The sequence below is a fragment of the Petromyzon marinus genome, chromosome 62, assembly GCF_048934315.1.
Source record: "Petromyzon marinus isolate PM22_M1 ecotype Great Lakes invasive population chromosome 62, UKy_Petmar_22M1.pri1.0, whole genome shotgun sequence".
Classification (NCBI taxonomy): domain Eukaryota; kingdom Metazoa; phylum Chordata; class Hyperoartia; order Petromyzontiformes; family Petromyzontidae; genus Petromyzon; species Petromyzon marinus.
Window position 1 is genome coordinate 10,095,227 of NC_133728.1, and position 13,362 is coordinate 10,108,588.

Sequence of the window (13,362 nt, forward strand, 5' to 3'; positions counted from 1 at the left end):
TGGGGATGAGTCTGAATATAGGTGGGAAGCTGACAATCTGGTGACCTGGTGTAGCCAGAACAACTTAGAGCTAAATGCTCTAAAGACAGTTGAGATGGTTGTGGACTTCAGGAAGAATACAGCACCACTCACCCACATCACCCTGTTAGACTCCCCAGTCAAAATTGTAGAGTCCTTCCGCTTCCTGGGCACTATTCTCTCCCGGGACCTCAAGTGGGAATTGAACATCAGCTCCCTCACCAAGAAAGCTCAACAGAGGATGTACTTTCTATGGCAGCTGAAGAAATTCAGCGATCATTGAATCCATCCTCACCTCCTCCATAACCGTCTGGTACGCTGCTGCCACTGCCAAGGACAAGAGCAGACTGCAGCGTATCATCCACACTGCTGAGAAGGCAATTGCCTGCAATATACCAACCCTCGAGGACCTGCACACGACAAGGTCCATGAGGCGAGCGATGAAGATTATGGCCGATTTCTCCCACCCTGGACACTCTCTGTTTCAGCTACTCCCCTCCGGAAGAAGGCTTCGGTCCATCAGGACCAAAACCTCACGCCATAAAAACAGTTTCTTCCCATCTGCTGCTGGCCTGTTAAACAAGGCCAAGGGCTAACACTGTTTTTAACATTTGATCTACATAATGACACCTTGCTGATATTAACTATGTTACCCTATTTGTATTTTTTATTTTTAAATTATATCTTAAAGCTATTTTATATTCGATATTTATTTAATTTTATATACTTCAGCCCCTTGGTGTTAGACTTTTTATCCTTATTATAGTAAGACTTGTTTAAAACTTATTTAAGATTTTAGATTTCTCTATGTTGAATGTATGCACCATCCTGCCAAAGTAAATTCCGTGTTGGTGTGAACTTACATGGCGAATAAAACCCTTTCTGATTCTGATTCTGATGGGTCTCTGTACGGGTCTATGGGTCCATGTATGAGCCTATGGGTCTCTGTTTTGAGTCTATGGACCTCTGTAAGAGTTGTTGGTTCTTTGTGTGACTCTTTGGGTCTCTGTGTGAGTCTCTGAGTAAGTTTCTGGTCTCTGTATTATATTATGGATTTCTGTGGGGGGCTATGGTCCTTTGTATGAGATCATGGGTCTTTGTGTGAGTGTATGGGTCTCTGTGTGGGTCTTTGGGCATCTGTGTGAGTCCATGACTCTCGGTGCGAGTCTATGGGTCTCTGTGTGAGTCTGCACGTTTCTGTGTGAGTCTGTGGGTCTCTGTGCGGAATTATGTGACTCTGTGTGAGTTGTTGGCCCTCTGTGTAAGTTTATGGGTCTCTGTGAGTCTATGGGCCTCTGTGTGAGCTGGTGGGTCTCCATGTGAGTCCATGACTCTCCGCTTCGCTTTTCCGAAGCTCGTGTCCTCAGCCCGACAGACACGCGCACCAAACACACATTTACACACATGGACGCGTCCGTGCGCAATTTGTGAAATTAACACCGTTTTCCACTCGTGAATACTCAATCGCTGCATATTTAGAACCGGGAAGAGGGGGAGGGGGATTACAATATATATTTGTCTTCTATAAAATGGATATGCCGTGGGCTCTGTGTCCTCGTGGTGACCATGGTTATGCATGCGTGCCGATCGCGCACCGTGTATATATATAGAGAGGCGCATCGTTGGCTGACCAACATCTTTACTTGCGGGGCAGGGGAAAAAAACCCGACGACGCTGCCACGTCCTGAGTCCTCGTCGACGCAGAGGTTGTAGCACTTCGCATCGGTTAGGATGATGAAAGGTGAGGGCCAGCGCTTCCTCCTCCTCCTCCTTTCACCTCCTCCTGCTTTCACCTCCTCCCCTTCTCACCTCCTCCTGTTCCTTCATCTCCTCCTCCTTTCACCTGCTGCTCCTCCTCCTTTCCCTCCCCTAGTTCTTTCACCTCCTCCTCCTGCTGTTGCTCCTTTCACCACCTCCTCCTCTTACCTCCTCCTAACGCTCCTTTCTCCTCCTCCTTACACCACCTCCATCCATCTCCTGACGTCGTCTCACGGCTTCTGTTAACAAAGTTGGGACACTCTGATGAGGGCGTGATGGCCGCGTGCTCGTGAGTTGAGCCATGTTGCTGTTCGTTGATAGAGAGTGGGGAAATAGAGATGATGGTGGTGGTGATGGTGATGATGATGGTGGTGGTGGTGATGATGATGGTGGTGGTAATGATGATGATGGTGGTGGTGATGGTGTTGATGATGGTGGTGTTGGTGGTGATGGGGCAATTGTGGAGAGAGTGGAGAGTTTCCCATACCTGGGCAGTGTGCTCATGACCGGCTCCGGTTTGACAGCAGAGGTCTCACTACCGAATCAGTCGAGCGGAATTATCTTTACATCGGTTGCATAACGCTGTGTGGAGGCTACCTGGTCTGTCGCTTCGCACTAAGCTTCAGGTCTTCTCGGCCACGGTCATTCCCTCCCTTCTCTACGCTTGCGAAACGTGGACCCCCTTAATGGAACATCTTCGCCGGTTAGAAACATTTAGGCTGGCCTGACTACGATCCATCCTGGGTTTAACCAGACTGAATTGTGTGAGGAGCTCACAAATCCTTGAAAGATCTGGGCAAGGTCCCATCGGTGAGCTCCTCTGGCAGGCAAGGCTACGTTGGCGCCACACGGGCTAGAGAAGAGATGGAGTGATGTGGTACAAGAGGACGTGGAGCTGAGTGGACTTGCCGATGACTGGTACCAGCTGTATCAAGATGGGCCTCTGTGGAGGAGGCTCGTGATGGACGCTACTGGGTAGTTGGAGGCAGTCGTTTCTCCAACAACAACGGAGGGCAGAGGAGCGACGCTCACAACAACGAGCGGATCGCCAGGTGTATAAAACACAGCAAATAGGCACAGTAGGGTGCATCGGCCAGTCATCTCAGTCAGTCGACCCATGGCACCTGGGTCTGTCCCGTGACCTCCTACCAGTGGGCGGTCGACGCTTCACGTCGCCTTAACGTGCACATAGCCTAGCACAAGCGCCATGGTGATGTCACCACCACTTAGTGGCGAATGGCGGTTGTTGTAGTTGTTGTGTGTGTGAGTGGGTGAGTGAATGACTGAGTGAGTGTGTGGGTGAGTATGGATGAGGGGGTGAGTGGGTGAGTGATTATGAGTGTGTGGGTGAGTGTATGGACGAGTGGGTGAGTGTGTGGGTGAGTGATTGGGTGGGTGATTGTGTGAGTGAGTGGGTGAGTGTATGGATGAGTGGGTGAGTGAGTGTATGGATGAGTGGGTGAGTGTGTGGATGAGTGTATGGATGAGTGGTTGAGTGAGTGGGTGAGTGTATGGATGAGTAGGTAAGTGAGTGGGTGGGTGAGTGGATGAGTGAGTGGTTGGGTGATTGTGTGAGTGTGTGAGTGAGTGTATGGATGAGGGTGTGTGTGTGTGTGAGTGTGTGTATGAGTGTGTGAGTGGTCGTGTTCTTTCTCCTAGACCACTGTTGTTCACAGCACGAATTGCCGCAAGTGAGACCTGGTCTCTGTGTGTGTGAGTGAGGCCTGGTCTCTGTATGTGTGAGACCTGGTCTCTGTGTGTGTGAGTGAGACCTGGTCTCTGTGTGTGAGTGAGACCTGGTCTCTGTGTGAGTGAGACCTGGTCTCTGAGTGTGTGAGGGAGACCTGGTCTCTGTATGTGTGAGACCTGGTCTCTGTGTGTGTGAGTGAGACCTGATCTCTGTGTGTGTGATTGAGACCTGGTCTCTGTGTATGTGTGTAAGTAAACCTGGTCTCTGTTTGTGTGAGTGAGACCTGGTCTCTGTGTGTGTGAGACCTGGTCGGTGAGTGTGAATGAGACCTGGTCTCTGTATGTGTGAGTGAAACCTGGTCTCTGTGTGTGTGAGTGAGACCTGGTCTGTGTTTGTGAGAGAGACCTGGTCTCTGCGTGTGTGAGTGAGACCTGGTCTCTGTGTGTGTGAGTGAAACCTGGTCTGTGTGTGAGTGAGACCTTGTCTCTGAGTGTGTGAGTGAGACCTGGTCTCTGTGTGTGTGAGTGAGACCTGGTCTCTGTGTGTGTGAGTGAGACCTGGTCTGTGAGTGTGAATGAGACCTGGTCTCTGTGTGTGTGAGTGAGACCTGGTCTCTGTGTGTGTGAGTGAAACCTGGTCTGTGTGTGAGTGAGACCTGGTCTCTGAGTGTGTGAGTGAGACCTGGTCTCTGTGTGTGTGAGTGAGACCTGGTCTCTGTGTGTGTGAGTGAGACCTGGTCTATGTGTGTGTGAGTGAGACCTGGTCTCTGTGTGTGTGAGTGAGACCTGTTCTGTGTGTGTGCGTGAGTGAGACCTGGTCTCTGTGTGTGTGAGTTAGACCTGGTCTCTGTGTGTGTGATTGAGACCTGTTCTCTTTGTGTGTGTGTAAGTGAAACCTGGTCTCTGTGTGTGTGAGTGAGACCTCTTCTCTGTGTGTGTGATTGAGATCTGGTCTCTGTGTATGTGTGTGTAAGTGAAACCTGGTCTTTGTGTGTGTGAGTGAGACCTGGTCTCTGTGTGTGTGAGACCTGGTCTCTGTGTTTGAGTGAGACCTGGTCTCTGCGTGTGTGAGTGAGACCTGGTCTCTGAGTGTGTGAGTGAGACCTGGTCTCTGTGTGTGTGAGTGAGACCTGGTCTCTGTGTGTGTGTGTGTAAGTGAAACCTGGTCTTTGTGTGTGTGAGTGAAACCTGGTCTCTCTGTGTGTGAGTGAGACCTGGTCTCTGTGTGTGTGAGTGAGACCTGGTCTGTGTGTGTGTGTGAGTGAGACCTGGTCTCTGCGTGTGTGTTTGAGACCTGGTCTCTGTGTGTGTGAGACCTGTTCTCTGTGTGTGTGTGTGTGAGTGAGACCTGGTCTGTGAGTGTGAATGAGACCTGGTCTCTGTATATGTGAGTGAGACCTGGTCTCTGTGTGTGTGAGACCTGGTCTCTGTGTGTTTGAGTGAGACCTGGTCTCTGCGTGTGTGAGTGAGACCTGGTCTCTGAGTGTGTGAGTGAGACCTGGTCTCTGTGTGTGTGAGTGAGACCTGGTCTCTGTGTGTGTGTGTGTAAGTGAAACCTGGTCTTTGTGTGTGTGAGTGAAACCTGGTCTCTCTGTGTGTGAGTGAGACCTGGTCTCTGTGTGTGTGAGAGAGACCTGGTCTGTGTGTGTGTGTGAGTGAGACCTGGTCTCTGCGTGTGTGTTTGAGACCTGGTCTCTGTGTGTGTGAGACCTGTTCTCTCTGTGTGTGTGTGAGTGAGTGAGACCTGTTCTGTGAGTGTGAATGAGACCTGGTCTCTGTATATGTGAGTGAGACCTGGTCTCTGTGTGTGTGAATGAGACCTGGTCTCTGTGTGTGTGAATGATACATGATATTTGTGTTTGTGAGTGAGACCTGGTCTCTGTGTGTGTGGGTGAGACCTTGTCTCTGTGTGTGTGAGTGACACCTGGCCTCTGTGTGTGTGAGTGACACCTGGTCTCTGTGTGTGTGAGTGAGACCTGGTCTCTGTGTGTGTGAGTGAGACCTGGTCTCTGTGTGTGTGAGTGAGACCTGGTCTCTGTGTGTGCGAGTGAGACCTAGTCTGTGTGTGTGTGTGAGCGAGACCTGGTCTCTGTGTGTGTGAGTGAAACCTGGTCTATGTGTGAGTGAGACCTGGTCTCTGAGTGTTTGATTGAGACCTGGTCTCTGTGTGTGTGAGTGACACCTGGTCTATGTGTCTGTGAGTGAGACCTTGTCTCTGTGTGTGTGAGTGACACCTGGTCTCTGTGTGTGTGAGTGAGACCTGGTCCCTGTGTGTGTGAGTGAGACCTGGTCTCTGTGTGTGTGAGCGAGACCTGGTCTCTTTGTATGTGAGTGAGACCTGGCCTCTGAGTGTGTGAGTGAGACCTGGTCTCTGAGTGTGAGTGAGACCTGGTCTCTGTGTGTGTGAGTGAGTCCTGGTCTGTGTGTGTGTGTGTGAGTGAATACTGGTCGCTGTGTGTGTGAGTGAGACCTGGTCTCTGTGTGTGAGAGAGACCTGGTCTCTGTGTGTGTGAGTGAGACCTCGTCTCTGAGTGTGTGAGAGAGACCTGGTCTCTGAGTGTGTGAGTGAGACCTGGGATCTGTGTGTGTGGGTGAGACCTGATCTGAGTGTGTGAGTGAGACCTGGTCTCTGTGTGTGTGAGACCTGGTCTCTGTGTGCGTGAGTGAGACCTGGTCTCTGTGTGTTTGAGTGAGACCTGGTCTCTGTGTGTGTGAGTGAGACCTGGTCTCTCTGTGGGTGAGTGAGACCTGTTCTCTGTGTGTGTGAGTGAGACCTGGTCTGTGAGGGAGACCTGGTCTCTGTGTGTGTGAGTGAGACCTGGTCTCTGTGTGTGTGAGTGAGACCTGGTCTGTGAGTGTGAATGAGACCTGGTCTCTGTGTGTGTGTGTGTGATTGAGACCTGGACTCTCTGTATGTGTGTGTAAGTGAAACCTGGTCTTTGTGTGTGTGGGTGAGACCTGGTATGTGTGTGTGTGAGTGAGAACTGATCTCTGTGTGTGTGAGTGAGACCTGGTCTCTGTGTGTGTGATTGAGACCTGTTCTCTTTGTGTGTGTGTAAGTGAGACCTGGTCACTGTGTGTGTGAGTGAGACCTCTTCTCTGTGTGTGTGATTGAGATCTGGTCTCTGTGTACGTGTGTGTAAGTGAAACCTGGTCTTTGTGTGTGTGAGTGAGACCTGGTCTCTGTGTGTGTGAGACCTGGTCTCTGTGTGTTTGAGTGAGACCTGGTCTCTGGGTGTGTGAGTGAGACCTGGTCTCTGAGTGTGTGAGTGAGACCTGGTCTCTGTGTGTGTGAGTGAGACCTGGTCTCTGTGTGTGTGTGTGTAAGTGAAACCTGGTCTTTGTGTGTGTGAGTGAAACCTGGTCTCTCTGTGTGTGAGTGAGACCTGGTCTCTGTGTGTGTGAGTGAGACCTGGTCTGTGTGTGTGTGTGAGTGAGACCTGGTCTCTGCGTGTGTGTTTGAGACCTGGTCTCTGTGTGTGTGAGACCTGTTCTCTGTGTGTGTGTGTGTGAGTGAGTGAGACCTGGTCTGTGAGTGTGAATGAGACCTGGTCTCTGTATATGTGAGTGAGACCTGGTCTCTGTGTGTGTGAATGAGACCTGGTCTCTGTGTGTGTGAATGATACGTGATATTTGTGTTTGTGAGTGAGACCTGGTCTTTGTGTTTGTGGGTGAGACCTTGTCTCTGTGTGTGTGAGTGACACCTGGCCTCTGTGTGTGTGAGTGACACCTGGTCTCTGTGTGTGTGAGTGAGACCTGGTCTCTGTGTGTGTGAGTGAGACCTGGTCTCTGTGTGTGTGAGTGAGACCTGGTCTCTGTGTGTGCGAGTGAGCCCTGGTCTGTGTGTGTGTGTGAGCGAGACCTGGTCTCTGTGTGTGTGAGTGAAACCTGGTCTATGTGTGAGTGAGACCTGGTCTCTGAGTGTTTGATTGAGACCTGGTCTCTGTGTGTGTGAGTGACACCTGGTCTATGTGTCTGTGAGTGAGACCTTGTCTCTGTGTGTGTGAGTGACACCTGGTCTCTGTGTGTGTGAGTGAGACCTGGTCCCTGTGTGTGTGAGTGAGACCTGGTCTCTGTGTGTGTGAGCGAGGCCTGGTCTCTGTGTATGTGAGTGAGACCTGGCCTCTGAGTGTGTGAGTGAGACCTGGTCTCTGAGTGTGTGAGTGAGACCTGGTCTCTGTGTGTGTGAGTGAGTCCTGGTCTGTGTGTGTGTGTGTGTGAGTGAATACTGGTCGCTGTGTGTGTGAGTGAGACCTGGTCTCTGTGTGTGAGAGAGACCTGGTCTCTGTGTGTGTGAGTGAGACCTCGTCTCTGAGTGTGTGAGAGAGACCTGGTCTCTGAGTGTGTGAGTGAGACCTGGGATCTGTGTGTGTGGGTGAGACCTGATCTGAGTGTGTGAGTGAGACCTGGTCTCTGTGTGTGTGAGACCTGGTCTCTGTGTGTTTGAGTGAGACCTGGTCTCTGGGTGTGTGAGTGAGACCTGGTCTCTGAGTGTGTGAGTGAGACCTGGTCTCTGTGTGTGTGAGTGAGACCTGGTCTCTGCGTGTGTGTGTGTAAGTGAAACCTGGTCTTTGTGTGTGTGAGTGAAACCTGGTCTCTCTGTGTGTGAGTGAGACCTGGTCTCTGTGTGTGTGAGTGAGACCTGGTCTGTGTGTGTGTGTGAGTGAGACCTGGTCTCTGCGTGTGTGTTTGAGACCTGGTCTCTGTGTGTGTGAGACCTGTTCTCTGTGTGTGTGTGAGTGAGTGAGACCTGGTCTGTGAGTGTGAATGAGACCTGGTCTCTGTATATGTGAGTGAGACCTGGTCTCTGTGTGTGTGAATGAGACCTGGTCTCTGTGTGTGTGAATGATACGTGATATTTGTGTTTGTGAGTGAGACCTGGTCTTTGTGTGTGTGGGTGAGACCTTGTCTCTGTGTGTGTGAGTGACACCTGGCCTCTGTGTGTGTGAGTGACACCTGGTCTCTGTGTGTGTGAGTGAGACCTGGTCTCTGTGTGTGTGAGTGAGACCTGGTCTCTGTGTGTGTGAGTGAGACCTGATCTCTGTGTGTGCGAGTGAGACCTGGTCTGTGTGTGTGTGTGAGCGAGACCTGGTCTCTGTGTGTGTGAGTGAAACCTGGTCTATGTGTGAGTGAGACCTGGTCTCTGAGTGTTTGATTGAGACCTGGTCTCTGTGTGTGTGAGTGACACCTGGTCTATGTGTCTGTGAGTGAGACCTTGTCTCTGTGTGTGTGAGTGACACCTGGTCTCTGTGTGCGTGAGTGAGACCTGGTCCCTGTGTGTGTGAGTGAGACCTGGTCTCTGTGTGTGTGAGCGAGGCCTGGTCTCTGTGTATGTGAGTGAGACCTGGCCTCTGAGTGTGTGAGTGAGACCTGGTCTCTGAGTGTGTGAGTGAGACCTGGTCTCTGTGTGTGTGAGTGAGTCCTGGTCTGTGTGTGTGTGTGTGAGTGAATACTGGTCGCTGTGTGTGTGAGTGAGACCTGGTCTCTGTGTGTGAGAGAGACCTGGTCTCTGTGTGTGTGAGTGAGACCTCGTCTCTGAGTGTGTGAGAGAGACCTGGTCTCTGAGTGTGTGAGTGAGACCTGGGATCTGTGTGTGTGGGTGAGACCTGATCTGAGTGTGTGAGTGAGACCTGGTCTCTGTGTGTGTGAGACCTGGTCTCTGTGTGTGTGAGTGAGACCTGGTCTGTGTGTGTGTGTGAGTGAAACCTGGTCTCTGTGTGTTTGAGTGAGACCTGGTCTCTGTGTGTGTGAGTGAGACCTGGTCTCTCTGTGGGTGAGTGAGACCTGTTCTCTGTGTGTGTGAGTGAGACCTGGTCTGTGAGTGAGACCTGGTCTCTGTGTGTGTGAGTGAGACCTGGTCTCTGTGTGTGTGAGTGAGACCTGGTCTGTGAGTGTGAATGAGACCTGGTCTCTGTGTGTGTGTGTGATTGAGACCTGGACTCTCTGTATGTGTGTGTAAGTGAAACCTGGTCTTTGTGTGTGTGGGTGAGACCTAGTATGTGTGTGTGTGAGTGAGAACTGATCTCTGTGTGTGTGAGTGAGACCTGGTCTCTGTGTGTGTGAGTGAGACCTGATCTCTGTGTGTGTGAGTGAGACCTGGTCTCTGTGTGTGTGAGTGAGACCTGGTCTCTGTGTGTGCGAGTGAGACCTGGTCTGTGTGTGTGTGTGAGCGAGACCTGGTCTCTGTGTGTGTGAGTGAAACCTGGTCTATGTGTGAGTGAGACCTGGTCTCTGAGTGTTTGATTGAGACCTGGTCTCTGTGTGTGTGAGTGACACCTGGTCTATGTGTCTGTGAGTGAGACCTTGTCTCTGTGTGTGTGAGTGACACATGGTCTCTGTGTGTGTGAGTGAGACCTGGTCCCTGTGTGTGTGAGTGAGACCTGGTCTCTGTGTGTGTGAGCGAGACCTGGTCTCTTTGTATGTGAGTGAGACCTGGCCTCTGAGTGTGTGAGTGAGACCTGGTCTCTGAGTGTGTGAGTGAGACCTGGTCTCTGTGTGTGTGAGTGAGTCCTGGTCTGTGTGTGTGTGAGTGAATACTGGTCGCTGTGTGTGTGAGTGAGACCTGGTCTCTGTGTGTGAGAGAGACCTGGTCTCTGTGTGTGTGAGTGAGACCTCGTCTCTGAGTGTGTGAGAGAGACCTGGTCTCTGAGTGTGTGAGTGAGACCTGGGATCTGTGTGTGTGGGTGAGACCTGATCTGAGTGTGTGAGTGAGACCTGGTCTCTGTGTGTGTGAGTGAAACCTGGTCTCTGTGTGTTTGAGTGAGACCTGGTCTCTGTGTGTGTGAGTGAGACCTGGTCTCTCTGTGGGTGAGTGAGACCTGGTCTGTGAGTGAGACCTGGTCTCTGTGTGTGTGAGTGAGACCTGGTCTCTGTGTGTGTGAGTGAGACCTGGTCTGTGAGTGTGAATGAGACCTGGTCTCTGTGTGTGTGTGTGTGTGATTGAGACCTGGACTCTCTGTATGTGTGTGTAAGTGAAACCTGGTCTTTGTGTGTGTGGGTAAGACCTGGTATGTGTGTGTGTGAGTGAGAACTGATCTCTGTGTGTGTGAGTGAGACCTGGGATCTGTGTGTGTGGGTGAGACCTGCTCTGAGTGTGTGAGTGAGACCTGGTCTCTCTGTGTGTGAATGAGACCTGGTCTCTGTGTGTGTGAGTGAGACCTGGTCTGTGTGTGTGTGAGTGAAACCTGGTCTCTGTGTGTTTGAGTGAGACCTGGTCTCTGTGTGTGTGAGTGAGACCTGGTCTCTCTGTGGGTGAGTGAGACCTGTTCTCTGTGTGTGTGAGTGAGACCTGGTCTGGGAGTGAGACCTGGTCTCTGTGTGTGTGAGTGAGAACTGGTCTCTGTGTGTGTGAGTGAGACCTGGTCTCTGTGTGTGTGAGTGAGACCTGATCTCTGTGTGCGTGAGTGAGACCTGGTCTCTGTGTGTGTGAGTTAAACCTGGTCTCTGTGTGTGAGTGAGATCTGATCTCTGTGTGTGTGAGTGAGACCTGATCTCTGTGTGTGTGATTGAGACCTGGTCTCTGTGTCTGTGTGTAAGTGAAACCTGGTCTCTGTGTGTGTGAGTGAGACCTCATCTCTGTGTGTGTGATTGAGACCTGGTCTCTGTGTATGTGTGTGTAAGTGAAACCTGTTCTTTGTGTGTGTGAGTGAGACCTGGTCTCTGTGTGTGTGAGTGAGACCTGGTCTCCGTGTGTGTGAGTGAGACCTGGTCTCTGCGTGTGTGAGTGAGACCTGGTCTCTGTGTGTGTGAGACCTGGTCTCTGTGTGTGTGAGTGAGACGTGATATTTGTGTTTGTGTGTAAGACCTGGTCTCTGTGTGTGAGAGAGACCTGGTCTCTGAGTGTGTAAGTGAGACCTGGTCTCTGTGTGTGTGAGTGAAACCTGGTCTCTATGTGTGTGAGTGAGACCTGATCTCTGTGTGTGTGATTGAGACCTGGTCTCTGTGTGTGTGTGTGTGTGTAAGTGGAACCTGGTCTCTGTGTGTGTGAGTAAGACCTGATCTCTGTGTGTGTGATTAAGACCTGGTCTCTGTGTACGTGTGTGTAAGTGAAACCTGGTCTATGTGTGTGTGAGTGAGACCTGGCCTCTGCGTGTGTGAGACATGGTCTGTGTGTGTGTATGAGTGAGAAAGACCTGCTCTGTGAGTGTGAATGAGACCTGGTCTCTGTATATGTGATTGAGACCTGGTCTCTGTGAGTGTGAATGAGACCTGGTCTCTGTGTGTGTCAGTGAGACTTGATATTTGTGTTTGTGAGTAAGACCTGGTCTCTGTGTGTGAGTGAGACCTGGTCTCTCTGTGGGTGAGTGAGACCTGTTCTCTGTGTGTGTGAGTGAGACCTGGTCTGGGAGTGAGACCTGGTCTCTGTGTGTGTGAGTGAGAACTGGTCTCTGTGTGTGTGAGTGAGACCTGGTCTCTGTGTGTGTGAGTGAGACCTGATCTCTGTGTGCGTGAGTGAGACCTGGTCTCTGTGTGTGTGAGTTAAACCTGGTCTCTGTGTGTGAGTGAGATCTGATCTCTGTGTGTGTGAGTGAGACCTGATCTCTGTGTGTGTGATTGAGACCTGGTCTCTGTGTCTGTGTGTAAGTGAAACCTGGTCTCTGTGTGTGTGAGTGAGACCTCATCTCTGTGTGTGTGATTGAGACCTGGTCTCTGTGTATGTGTGTGTAAGTGAAACCTGTTCTTTGTGTGTGTGAGTGAGACCTGGTCTCTGTGTGTGTGAGTGAGACCTGGTCTCCGTGTGTGTGAGTGAGACCTGGTCTCTGCGTGTGTGAGTGAGACCTGGTCTCTGTGTGTGTGAGACCTGGTCTCTGTGTGTGTGAGTGAGACGTGATATTTGTGTTTGTGTGTAAGACCTGGTCTCTGTGTGTGTGTGTGTGTAAGTGGAACCTGGTCTCTGTGTGTGTGAGTAAGACCTGATCTCTGTGTGTGTGATTAAGACCTGGTCTCTGTGTACGTGTGTGTAAGTGAAACCTGGTCTATGTGTGTGTGAGTGAGACCTGGCCTCTGCGTGTGTGAGACATGGTCTCTGTGTGTGTGTATGAGTGAGAAAGACCTGCTCTGTGAGTGTGAATGAGACCTGGTCTCTGTATATGTGATTGAGACCTGGTCTCTGTGAGTGTGAATGAGACCTGGTCTCTGTGTGTGTCAGTGAGACTTGATATTTGTGTTTGTGAGTAAGACCTGGTCTCTGTGTGTGAGAGAGACCTGGTCTCTGTGTGTGTGAGTGAGACCTCGTCTCTGTATGTGAGTGAGACCTGGTCTCTGTGTGTGTGAGTGAGACCTGGTCTCTCTGTGTGTGAGTGCGACCTGGTCTGTGAGTGAGACCTGGTTTCTGTGTGTGTGAGTGAGACCTGGTCTCTGTGTGTGAGTGAGATCTGATCTCTGTGTGTGTGAGTGAGACCTGATCTCTGTGTGTGTGATTGAGACCTGGTCTCTGTGTGTGTGTGTAAGTGAAACCTGGTCTCTGTGTGTGTGAGTGAGACCTCATCTCTGTGTGTGTGATTGAGACCTGGTCTCTGTGTATGTGTGTGTAAGTGAAACCTGTTCTTTGTGTGTGTGAGTGAGACCTGGTCTCTGTGTGTGTGAGTGAGACCTGGTCTCCGTGTGTGTGAGTGAGACCTGGTCTCTGCGTGTGTGAGTGAGACCTGGTCTCTGTGTGTGTGAGACCTGGTCTCTGTGTGTGTGAGTGAGACGTGATATTTGTGTTTGTGTGTAAGACCTGGTCTCTGTGTGTGAGAGAGACCTGGTCTCTGAGTGTGTAAGTGAGACCTGGTCTCTGTGTGTGTGAGTGAAACCTGGTGTCTATGTGTGTGAGTGAGACCTGATCTCTGTGTGTGTGATTGAGACCTGGTCTCTGTGTGTGTGTGTAAGTGGAACCTGGTCTCTGTGTGTGTGAGT

The 13,362-nt window shown here is 51.0% G+C and overlaps 1 protein-coding gene across 1 annotated transcript in view; it reads left to right on the top strand.

The window, feature by feature from the left end:
• Nucleotides 1-940: 940 nt before the first annotated feature.
• The window catches only part of LOC142906236 (somatotropin-like), a 201,650-nt gene continuing 189,228 nt past the window's right edge, over nucleotides 941-13,362 (top strand). Inside the window, exon 1 of the mRNA XM_076053604.1 lies at nucleotides 941-1,759. Coding sequence (XP_075909719.1) covers nucleotides 1,750-1,759 — 10 coding nt within the window. The 5' untranslated portion in view covers nucleotides 941-1,749. The remainder of the gene's footprint in view (nucleotides 1,760-13,362) is intronic.